The sequence below is a fragment of the Sinohyriopsis cumingii genome, chromosome 5 (genome assembly GCF_028554795.1).
Source record: "Sinohyriopsis cumingii isolate HCF-2022 chromosome 5, ASM2855479v2, whole genome shotgun sequence".
Lineage (NCBI taxonomy): Eukaryota > Metazoa > Mollusca > Bivalvia > Unionida > Unionidae > Sinohyriopsis > Sinohyriopsis cumingii.
In genome coordinates, this window is record NC_142965.1 from 135516881 (window position 1) to 135529347 (window position 12467).

At 35.8% G+C, this 12467-nt stretch overlaps 2 protein-coding genes and 1 long non-coding RNA gene across 3 annotated transcripts in view; 2 read left to right on the forward strand and 1 right to left on the reverse strand.

Annotated features, from left to right (window-relative positions):
- LOC149800295 (uncharacterized) overlaps positions 1 to 12467 on the forward strand; it is a 288953-nt gene that overhangs the window by 155956 nt on the left and 120530 nt on the right. The gene's annotated exons all lie outside the window — the stretch shown is intronic.
- LOC149800297 (uncharacterized) overlaps positions 1 to 12467 on the forward strand; it is a 177324-nt gene that overhangs the window by 112431 nt on the left and 52426 nt on the right. The window lies entirely within an intron of this gene.
- Positions 1 to 12467, reverse strand: part of LOC149800300 (heat shock 70 kDa protein 12B-like) — a 66754-nt gene that overhangs the window by 8997 nt on the left and 45290 nt on the right. Inside the window, exons 3-5 of the mRNA XM_089957212.1 lie at positions 2698 to 2720; positions 2147 to 2446; positions 703 to 921 (exon numbers count right to left, since the gene is read on the reverse strand). Of these exons, the coding sequence (XP_089813338.1) occupies positions 703 to 921; positions 2147 to 2446; positions 2698 to 2720 (542 nt within the window). The remainder of the gene's footprint in view (positions 1 to 702; positions 922 to 2146; positions 2447 to 2697; positions 2721 to 12467) is intronic.

A 12467-nucleotide genomic window follows, 5' to 3' on the forward strand; every position in this document is an offset into this window, starting at 1 on the left:
CAAATGGAAGTTTGTTACTTGAAAATTATGACGTACTCCCAGTATGGCCTTAACTGAAATATATGGTTCTTACTCTGGGAAAGAATAATGTTTAAAAAAATTGTTTCCCATTATGGCCACTTTTTCTGAAACAAGGTAAGGAACTAGTTCAGCATTATATGCAATGTCTCTATTATTAGTTGTTTATGGCAACAAAGAAATTAGTCAGAAATGAACTCTATTCGAGACAATATCAAATGTAGTAAACATAGTTACATTACAATAGCATGTAATATAATTTTAAAAAACCTAAGAAACAAATAATTAAACTAAATATACATAATAATTACGAAACCTCAGGAGACATAATTTTATCCATGTGTAAACGAATAACAACCAACGACCTTGGAAATACAATTCCTCGTCATTTAACAAATTAACAACAAATATTCAGTCCTAATCAAAATTTGTTATGGACTTCAAAAGTTCTGTTTTTATATCATCAGTTCTTTGCTTTTCAAGCCAAACCTGACAATAGACGTACATTCGATATCAGGAAGACATAAGTCTTTAAGCATGTTTTGTCTTTAAAGGGTACTTCATTTGATTGAATTAAGGAAACTTAATGAGACGTTTGCATTAGAAACATCAAATAATATAATATTCAATTACAAGCAACAGATTAGTAGTAGTTGAGACTGATAGGTGTTTATTTAGACCAACCTCATTTGCAGACTTTCTCATGATTTGTATACAAGCATCGGACCAGCAGACGGGCACAGCCAGGACCCACATTATCTCATCTTTGCTTAACATCGAAATTGCCCTTTCAAAGCTTCTCATCAGGTCATTTAACAGGTAACGAATTGCAACAGTGAGGACGGTTTTTGCTGGCAGTGTTTTGTGCGTCTCGTCCTCTAGATACATATTTCCATCGAATGCCTGCGTAAAGACATATTAGTACAGTCGCTTACTGAAATTGCAGAAATGCAGCTTGGACGTCTATGTAATATATTGTCTTCTAGCTAGCGCAGACATGAACTAAAGTGGAAAAAATGGATGTTCGTGCATCTAGATGCCTAAACCTTATAGACCCTGAGCGTGCTTCGGTCGAAATGGAAAATAATTACATGTGGGGCTAGTTACTTGCTTTTGTTTACTTATCAATGAATTTATCTATTTATTCAATGCTGATTTTCACAGATGTAAAATATGTAGTTTTCTAAACGCACATGTGGCGAGAAATAGACATACAAAAATATGATAATAATAAATCTATTCTAGTGTATGCAAGGAAATTAGCAGCTAAAATGCGTTTGAAGAGAGCTTTTGCTTAATGGGTTTATTTTAGGGTAAAATGTAAATTCTCGATTGAAATTATGAGTCTAGGGGTTTCAGGAAAAAGTATGGACTCCGAAACGCGTTTTTCAGGCTAGAAGGAATTCCGTTATATATTATGTAAATGTAGTTGTGTCTATTGCGTCCAGAAGCTGAGTAAAATGTGTAAAATTGCTTAAAATGTCATGAGTAAAATATAAATATAGAATGTATGCTATAAAGATAATTCTACAATTTTAAAATTGATTTTAATTCAAATTATCTGGAAATGTCTCAAAATCTATTTACTGATCTCAAATTTATTCGTCTTCAACAATTCTAATCGGGGCCTCAGGTCAAGCAGGTAATTCAGTGTTAGTAAAATACGACACATATATAATGTGCATGGAGTTTGAGATAGTGATTTTAATACTTTGATTGATACAAAATGCTTCAGTAGCCTGCAAGTAAATGATTATATTTCTTACCCGTAATACTGATATCTGGACGCTATATTCACCAAAGCATATATGTTCGTCAACGTGTCTGTTGTCTGTCTACTTATCTAAGTATGACTATATCCATTATTGTCTTTTTAACAGCAACCGTATGTTATTATTATTGTATAATTTCCCATGTCAAAAGCTTTTAAGCGCATGGCATGATCCTACATCATCATAATCATCATCAGCAGCAGCATCTTCATCATCATCATTTTTGTCATATTCGACATGATATTATTAGTATTATTATTATTATTACAACCCGTGATGGGATAATCTTTTGTCGTTGTTTTCTTCATTGAAGTTTTGGTGGTGAAATTGTGTTAGAGTTAGTGGTGTCACCTTACCATTTTCCCGTGGAGTTCTATTTTGAGGCGCCGAAAGTAATACCATTTCTTATGTTCCTTTGTGAATGTTAGATCAAGATATTTATCTTCAGCTTCATAACCAATGGAATTAAAAGTTTCCCCATCCGGGTGTATCAAGACTGACATGGGGGCATTTAACTCTGGCAAGCCATGCTTGTGCCATATCTTTGACGTGATTCTCATAGGATTTGCTTTGTACTCGTGTCTCAGTGACCACGCCCAGCCGGAAATTGAATTTCCGAAATGTATGGCAGCAACTAAGACACAACATGTGGATGCCTAGGGATAGAGAAAAGGCGATTTTGTTATTATTGTTACAGTTTTCAAAACATATAACAAGTTCTTTTATGAAACAATACATATGGAAACATATGTATTACGTATGTATATATCATACTAGATCTTGAGTTAACATTATATAAAGTTCACAATAATTTCATGAAACAATCGTTTTGAAGAATTACATATTTTTAATAAGTCGTTGCTAGTTTATATGCCTTGAAATATTAAAATCTATATAAAACACTTACCATTTCTCTGTTTATCCGACGCCCTGTGAGACAAATGAAGAGCATATTTCTCACATGTATATAGGAATAATTACAGCATAAAATAGTATATAAAACGTTTCCACAAACATATTTTTGCTGGTTTTCTTCTTTGGGTAAAATACTCTGAAAGCAATCTTGGCTTCAATGGTTCTAAAACTGTATTTCTCCTGAACTCATACTTTGTTCTGATCTATTAATTATGTTAAAAATTTCAACAGGTAGTTGATAATTGCAAAATAGCTTCATCTGAAGTGGGTTGTTTTAAGTTCAAAATAGTATTCTTCTACTGTGTAAATACGTTGTACGAAATACAATTAATTTTGATTTTATAACTTGAGTTGAATTTACAGTGCCTATAACTTCTAGATAATGCAGTATATAGAATATTAGTATTATTGCTGAATTATTCATTTTATAAACACGAATAATGTATTAGCCTATACAAGTGATGAACATTTCCTCAGGGATTAATAACTAGTCCCATTGTCACTGTTTGGGCCATGGAGTAAATCTTAAAAGAGTCACGAATCGTGTCCCGAACAATATTCTTGTTACCACAACATGAGAGCAGGTTAATTGATAAAATTGGTTGTATCCGCTTTTAAAATTTCAGGACACCATCATTACCATCATTATGACTGGAATTTCATTAACGTAAATCATTTCACATCGACTGATAAATCGATAAGAGACATTATCTACCTTGGCAATCATTTATGTTTATGTGAAAATTACAACACTATTTATAAACAGAATGGAACCGCGAGTATTATCGATAATTTATGGCTAGAAATGCACTTATTTTCCATTCAGCCTCCCAATGCTTTCAATTTGATTGGTACTATATGTTTCTTGTAAAGTAGATGAATTCTTGTTTCTCGCAGAAGAAAATGCCTCTACTTCCTGAAACTAGGATGTATCGACCCCCTATATTTATTTATTGATAAACCTTATAGCAACAGATACCCAGATTATCATTTATTAGATTCTTGTTTGATCAATATTTTGCACAGCTTATATAACTATACATCACAGCGTCGGCAGCAAGAACAATACTGTTATAGACCTTGATATAAACTCTGTGACACACACACAGGGAGCAAACATACCAGATTGTCAAAATTCATTCAAAACTTTATTATGTGTATCCAGTTTTAGATTCTTGTTTGAACCAATCTTCGCAGAGCTTAAGTAACTATACTTCACTGTGCCAGAAAGAACAACACGCGTATACAACTTGATACACACACAAACACATATACACACATTAAATATTTAAAATCAGAAAAGTATAGTGCAATGTCATTCACCACTAGGTACATATATGATATTGTACAGAATATAGATAAATGAACCGGCTCTGCAATTGTGTGTTGTAATAATTGTACATTTATTTTTAATGTCAGTGTGGTTAGGATACATGTTTGTCAATCAGCGTTCAGTATACTGGTCCTATATGTGTGTATAAAGCGTGAACAAGAAGCCTAATGCATGTATGTTAAAAGTAAAATTTGAGCAAGACTTTGCAGGAATTAGGAATCATTACATAAAATTAATACATCATCATTGAAATTCTAATATTTTTAAAGTCAAAGTGTATTCAATTATTCATGTACAATGTAGAAATACTAATAAATTGATACTTTGTTTAACAATTCATCTCTATATCTGTCTGCAATGTTTAAAAATGTATACTTAAGTGCGCTTATATCATGCATCTTATTATCAATTCTACTACATGGAATATTGTTTAATTTGCTAAGCAAAACATGGAAAGTGTAAGTGTAATTGATGTAAAAGACAGCACATATAACAGTTGGGAAAGCGCAACAAAGCATATAGAAGACATCAACAATGCGCATATAATGAAAGATGTGATCATGCATCTTTTTCTCCTTGTTATATATATTATATATATATATATATATATATATATATATATATATATATATATATATATATATATATATATATATATATATATACACACACACAACATACTTTTCAAGTAACATGGCATTCAAAGTGTTGGTATAAAGCAATTTGATATATCAAACTGTAATCCGCCCATGGCTCAATAATAGGCATATAAAAACATTATAGCGACCACCTGCAGTTAATGCTACACCAGTGATGAATTTCAACACATTAAGCGTTAATTGTATCACTTTAATATGAACAAAACCTAAGTGTTAAATTTTATACAAAATCCCATAAAACCTGTTCGATTCTGTGAATTTAAAAGCAACTCTATGAATTTGCTCTAACCAAATTGATATAATGATCATATTGTAATGCAACTATTCAAAATTCATTAACATATCAATAATCAGGGGTTTTAAAAACAGTCCTTCACCAAATGTATGAGATATTGATTTGTCTGCGATCGAGTTCTTTTCATGCAATTACGTCCGCCATCTGCAACATCTTTAATATCTCTCATTAATTTGTAAGGATATGCAACTGTAACTCGGTTAATGCAAGATCATCTTGGTCTCACTCGTAACCCGTATATATCATATGGAAGTACTAGTGTTGTTTAACAACATTTATATATTTAGACAACACAATTAAAGCGTTGATTTGTTCAAGACCTACTCCTCATTGAAGGCTGTGAGGCCTAAACTTCTATTATTATAACTGTTCTGTTTATTTAATTTTTTTCATGCGAGTCAATACAGATTTATTTTAATCACTTCTTTTATATTTCGTATATGTAAGTTAACTATGGTACCAAAATAAAAAAAATTATGAAGAAGATAAATTCATACTATTGTCTAACTTTAACATTTAGTTAGCATTATGAAGAAGAGACAGAAAAGTAATGTTGCTGCAAATGAAATTGACTGCTGTGTACTGGTCAACTTTATACTTCTTGACTGATTGTTTCTTTTCTCTGCTCAAAAATGTTTGGAAAATATGGATTTTGTCATATACAGAAATGCAGTTTAAACTGTGTAATTTCACGCTCGCTATACATATATTGAAATTATATATAAATGCATACAACTTTATTATAGGCGTATGCATTACTAACGTTCCCCTTAAGAAAATCTGTAAGCTTAACTTAGCTAGTATCTAATTTATATAATATACAAAAACAACCCAATGGAAACCATGTTTTCTACGCCAATAAACAAAATATAGTTTGCTTTTTGTTCTCCTATTCATGCATGAACACATTTTTATGGATTAGAGTAATCCTTTTCAAGGGGTGGGAATATAGATAATACAAAATTCTTGCGTGATGTACTCCACCTTAATACTTTTTTAAATTAAGAACAAACTCAAGTTATCATGCATATGATGCACGATGTGTGCCTAATCCATTTCCAGAAGATGACTTAAATTAATCGATTCGCCGTTCCGTGTCTCGTTCAGGGTACTCATTACTGGTGGTGTTTACTTTTTGATTTCTATAATATCTTTATATGGGCTTTTGGTTTTCCACAACCCCTTAAAATTGGGTCAAAGAAATGATAATAAATCATACGAAAAGTTATAACTTTGCATCCTTACTATGTAAATACAAGCTTGATAAATGCATGGTACCCTTTGACTGTATGTATAAATGTTTATAAGTATCATTGGAAAGTACAGGTGGAATATTAGCAATTAGAAAGTTAGAAAGTAAGTGCAATTAACCACAGTGACAAATTATCAGCAGACACAAATCTCATCGAAGTTTGTCATTATAGCCTGGGTCCATTAATATAGAAGGTTTGACAAGTACCATCTGATCTGGGAAGTTTTGCTCTTGACAAACATTTAAACGTCATGAATGTGGTCCCGTTTGAGGTTAGTCACTGCAATATTTAGTATATGTGATATGTGGTTAATTTGGTTGAGTTTAAAATAAAACTCAGGTCCAAACCTGTCAACAACATAAGAGTTAAATTTGCTGGCAATGTTTCCGTGTTAATTATATATAATGTGACCATATGCTGAAGGAGGTAGGCATATTGATGACCACATCTTTGACATTTAAAACACATCAGGAACTTGTTTTAGTACCCACAATGTTGCAACAAACCTGGATAATTCAGTTTTGTAGTTTGTGCTTGAAAATGTTCTTCGTGTTGCTGTTTGGTTCAACGACATTTCTCAGAACAAAATAGCCTATACATGGCGGCCAGTAGTAACTACTGGATGTTGGACCCGGGAAAAGTCCCGTAGGAACCACCATCCCAAGGGCAACTACTGACAGCTTTTTCACATACCGCATTGGCCAAGCCCGAGACAAAGCTGCGCGGACAGAGATGACAGCAGAATTATCGGTAAAGGCGAGGGCTTTTAGACCTCTCGGCCACTACGGGATCCACTTTTAAATATCAAAATCATAAAAAAAATTATATCATTTGTTGATTCTTCTGCACCAAGCTTTCTCTTCCTCTGAAGTTGACAAATTGTTTCCACTGAGATTTGTACTGGAAACACCGATTCATTAATATACTTCAAGAGGAAATCTGAAAGTTTGGACACCTGAAGTAAATTCAAAATATGTAGAATACAACCGGCTTGTACACATTCGGTCTATTAAAATTCATATTAATATGTATTATATGTATTTTCCTAAAGATGATGTTATTCAGAAATGTGTTCAGTTTAACTACGAAAATGAGTTTGCAAAACGATCTTACAGTTATCAAGCACCAGTATTGACTAACACATTACTGAGCGCGTTTGTTGAGGGAATGCCTGAATTGGTTAGCTAAAAAGTGTTCTAACTTCTAACGGAGCTTAAAAAAGTTCTCCTTTTTCAAGCATATGCTTTTCATTCGTTGAGTAAGGTAAGAATTATAATTGTCTTAAATGCGCTGGATGCTGTTATTGGCTTTAGGATTGATATGTCAATCCAAACATTTGCTACACGAAGCCGACTTGCTGCGTTCTTATCCTGCGTTGATTTAATTAACATTACTATAAATGTCTCTTGAAATTTCAATTTATATTGTTTTTTATTTTACTTCAATTGTTGCTTTTACTTTATGCTACATAGCTACGACATATTATCGTAACTCTGGAAATACAGATACAAGAAAGATAACACAACTGCCTCCCTATATCACCCACGTCTAACTCCCTGCCTGATATTGAAACATCAAGACCGGCATAAGCTAACCACGACTGTACTCTGTACACTTTTTATGTATTCTCTAGTATACTCAAGATTTTCTTCCGACTGCACATATTATATCTCTTCAAACTTAGCGCAGGTTGCGAAACAGTGTTAAAGGTCTTTGCATGTCGAGAAAGGCAACATCGGTACGACTGTGGTAGTCAGAATTGCAGTTAAGGTCAATATGCCATTATTACACTGTGTATTGTTAGCATCGACTTCCACCGAGCACATCCGAAATTATGAGATGAAATTAAATTTAAGAAATACGATTACCTAGATTACAGTATTGTAATTACAAAAAAAAAAAATAATTGGACCGAGGATTGCGTATTTGTCTAAACCATTCGCCTTTTCCTATATATACCCTGTGGGTTCTAGCCTCGGGCTCGGCCAATGTGGGCATGTGAAAGAGCTTGCCAACTAATTCCCGTGAATCCGTAGATGCAACCGGGACGTTATCCCCTCTACTACTCGTACATGGTGTATGCTCATATTTTAATATCGAGTTGAACAATTTTAAAATAGTTATACTTCAATTACGACCACCATATGTAATATGTTAATGTTAAAAAATCATGATGAGGCGCTTTTAACTTTTTCATCGTTCAAAGTGCGTTGTTTAAATCATTCTCAGAATGTTTTAATGCTTATTGTTCGTCTATGTTCACCTTAGAATAATGTTCAAGACCAAAAAGAGTTCAATCTGTTGAGATCCAATAGTCTTTATCACACAAATCTTGATCTTTCCGGGTGTACAGGTGAGCAAATAAATCTGTACAAGCACAAGCTCACACAATGGAGTCGGATTACGTATTACCAGAATAAAAAATTTCAACACACGGTTCGTGTTTGTTTCGTTTGCGTATTTTAATTAGATGCTAGAAAATGAGTCAATCACATTCAACCGGTTCTTTAATTTTATTCAAGGAATAGGATTACTAGCTACCAGCTGGGAATTCATAAATTCACGTTTTGCCTTTAGTACTGGTCTTATGTTCATGCTTAAAATATCTTTGGTTGCCGTATTTGACCCAGATTATGCGAGGTTCATGTTCTCTTTTGTGACATTTTTACGTTTCATTCACGTACAGGTATATTTGTGGATTAAAGTGCTTAACAGGCGGTGTGAAACGTGCAACTTGTGGTTACTATTCCGATTTCTTAAGAGCCAGTCGGTTTATTTCGTGCGGGGTATTAATGTCTCTTGGAAAAGATTCGTTAACCTTACGCGCCAATAATATTACATAATGACCGATAGCAGGGTCGTAGACTTTGTTCCGAGCGTAATATCATGTAGTTTCAGTAAATGTCAGATTATATTAATCTACATGTGAGCTGAATAAAATAGAAGTAAGTAGTCCGATGTTGCAAACATGTTAGCTCGAGGAATATTTCACAAGATTTGATATTGGAAATAATGATGTCAGTCAATATGTACTGGAGCATGGTTTGGAAAGGATCATATGAATATTTGGAAACACGAAATTTACTAATTGATTTACATTTACGGCCTTTACGGTATAACACTATATCAAACGTGCACTCCTGTCAAATGCAATAATGGCAAGTCCTATTTCGAAAAATGCTCGTACATGTCATAAACGATCTCTTCAACTTCACCATATTATTTAATAACATTCTCCGAGAGTATATAAGCAAAGAGAATGTATGAAGGTTTGTAGAAGAAACCAGCAAGATTTCAACCAATAATAATGTGAGTTATGTTTTCCATTAGTTAAATGCATGAATCGAAATGGGTTCTTTTTTAAACATACTTAAGACTTCGATATACCACATTTAAGGGCGCGAAGGGATCAGACGTCTCCTCATAACGGGGTAAAACGTGTATAGGTGCAATGTATACAATACACGAACGCTACGATTCGGAAGCAAAGTTTGTGTTCATTTATGAATAGAATGTCACTGTCATATTACTGATCCAGTAAATTGCTGAGGTTTATTCGATCAATGTACATTTAAATTGTTTGCTACACTTTCTTTAAATGAGCAAACATATGCGTACCCAAAGTAATATAATCTTCCTTGGTTTTGACATCTTGTCTTTATATAAATTTTTGTTTCATACATACATTACTATCATTTAATTTTGCACTCGTTTGAGATAGTTCATACATTTCAAGAGATTGGCTTATTTAATACAGTACTTCATTTTTAGTTTCAGTAATTGAATCTGTGCTGATAGAAGGAGCAATCTGTTTTGGGAAATTGTTTTCTACCAACGAAGCAACTGGGCGGTAAGTTTATCCGAAAGAGGTTTTAGCCTCTGGTGGGCTCGAAGGCACAGGTTTTATAAATACACTTATTATCATAGATTATATAGTGATTCCTCAGTTAACAGGCACAAGCATAATGTGATATCAAAGTGTGGCTGAATGAATGAAGTTGGATAGTATGGAAGGCAGGAGCTGAACACCCCAATATAGTTTATTGTTTAACACGTGTATTTATAGGGAGAAAGTAATAAAAGCGATACGCAGCTTTCACATTTAATTTCAAATAAGAAAGTGTCTTCTGTATATAATGTTTCATTACCTTACCAACACACGTTTAATTCAACCAACAACAACATAAAGGTAGAAAATAATATAATATAGTATGCAAACAATTTAACATACCTCCGAATTGTGACATGAAATCCGTTAATGGAGAAAATAAATACTTGATTGATAAATAACGAGAAAAAACTGTTGAAAAAGCTTACAATTATGGTACAGGGTATTATTGAACACTGGGTAAACCAGTCTCGTGATTAAATTATCTTATAACAAGTAAAGTACTTTAGCATGGGCAAATAAGAAGTATGCATTTATTTATTGTAAGAGAAACCGAGGTTGACATAGCCAGGGTGGGAGAGGGAGACAAGCGCCCCACTCCTCAAAAATGCCACATACGGATTTCTTTTGTCTAATCGCCTCTATCAACTAAATTACAACTCATGGCCTTCGGGAGTGGTTTAGTTTCTAAGCCCGGCGGACCATGTTTCCAAACACAAGAGAAGGGGTGAAGGCCGGCACTGGCGCCTTAAAACCAGACGCTTCGGATTGATGGGGCTCGTAATCCTTGGATGGTAGCTCATATAGGAGAAGGCATCGGCACAACACGGGAATCAGCAGTCTACCGGTTCTAAGCCATAGCTCGATTGGCGTAGAGCTTGGTGCCAGGGGTTATTTCCGACGGTGGGAGAGACCACCGTGTCTCAATGGACAGCTACCATCCGCTTCAAGCTGGTCCGCCACCAGACAGTAAGGTGTTGTCCCACCATGGCCTGTCTGTTTTACTGGGTGCGTGGAGATTAGAGAACCATCTCGACCAACGGGCCACATTCTCCGCATCAGGCAAGAATAAAAGAAGAAAGAATAAGACTACAGCTCTTTGTTTCACAAGCTGGAAAGTCCGGACCATGTCACCTTGACTCACCGCTGACCTGCAACAGATCGTCGACTCATGGTAGACTGCAGCAATTGACAAGGAACTCTCCAGACTGAACCTCGACATTGCCTGCCTTCAGGAGGTCCGACTGGCCAAAAGCGGCACCATCAGTAAAGCCAACTGCACCTTCGTTTAACATGAGAAGCTCTCGAACGAATCACGGTGTCGGCTTCGCTGTAAAGAACATTCTTGTCGCCTTCATATAGCCTCGTTCTTCGGGCACTGAGATGATCCTTGCCCTCCGGCTGTCAAGATCCTCAGGTCAAGCCAAGATCTTTAGCGTGTACGACCCATCCTTCTGCTCCACCTCAGAGGAGAAAAACCAGTTCTACGAGGATCTGAATCAAACAATATCCAGATTCCCCATCATGGAGGGCCTATGCCTATTAGGAGACTTCAATACTATAATGGGAACTGACTACAAGGGCTGGTGCACGGTCGCGGCTCTCACGGAAGGAGCAAGGTCAACGAGAACTGTCAGCGACTGTTGAAGATGTGTTGCTCCCACAGCCTATGTAAGACCAACGCCTTCTTCAAATGCAAGGATATGCACCAGGTGTCATGGAGACACCTACGTTCCCACCACTGGCACCAGCTAGAAATCGTGCTCACCAAGGCGTGCGGAACTGGCCACTGTCCTCCTGACCCGCAGCTACCACAGCGCCGACTGTAACACTGACACTCCCTCGTGGCCAGCAAGATCCAAATAATACCCAAGAATCTGAACCAAGAAGAAAGAAGAAAGGTCACCCAAGCATCAACACATGCTGTTGAAGCAACCCAGGGAAGACACAGCAATACTGACCAAAGAGACATCTGATGACAAATCGACTCCAATTGGTATCATCTTCGAGACGCTGTGTAGAATTCAGTCATTGCTGCCTACGGGAAGAAGGAGTGCAAAGCCCAGGCTGGTATGACTGGGAAGAGATGGAGCCCGTGACTGAGGAGCTACAAGCCTTCGTGACTATTAGGAGCAACTCTCAGCAGACCGCCCGCCACTGCGTCAACACCTACTGACTGAACGTCTTCACCTGCATACAGTGTGATGTCGACAGCAGGGATGCAAAAGGTATGGCCGATGGTATCAAGTAGGCGACAGGCGTCCCACACCTCCAAGGCCGCCCCCCCCCCAGTCCAAGTAGTGCGAAATTATCACAGTCCAAGGCAAACAGCT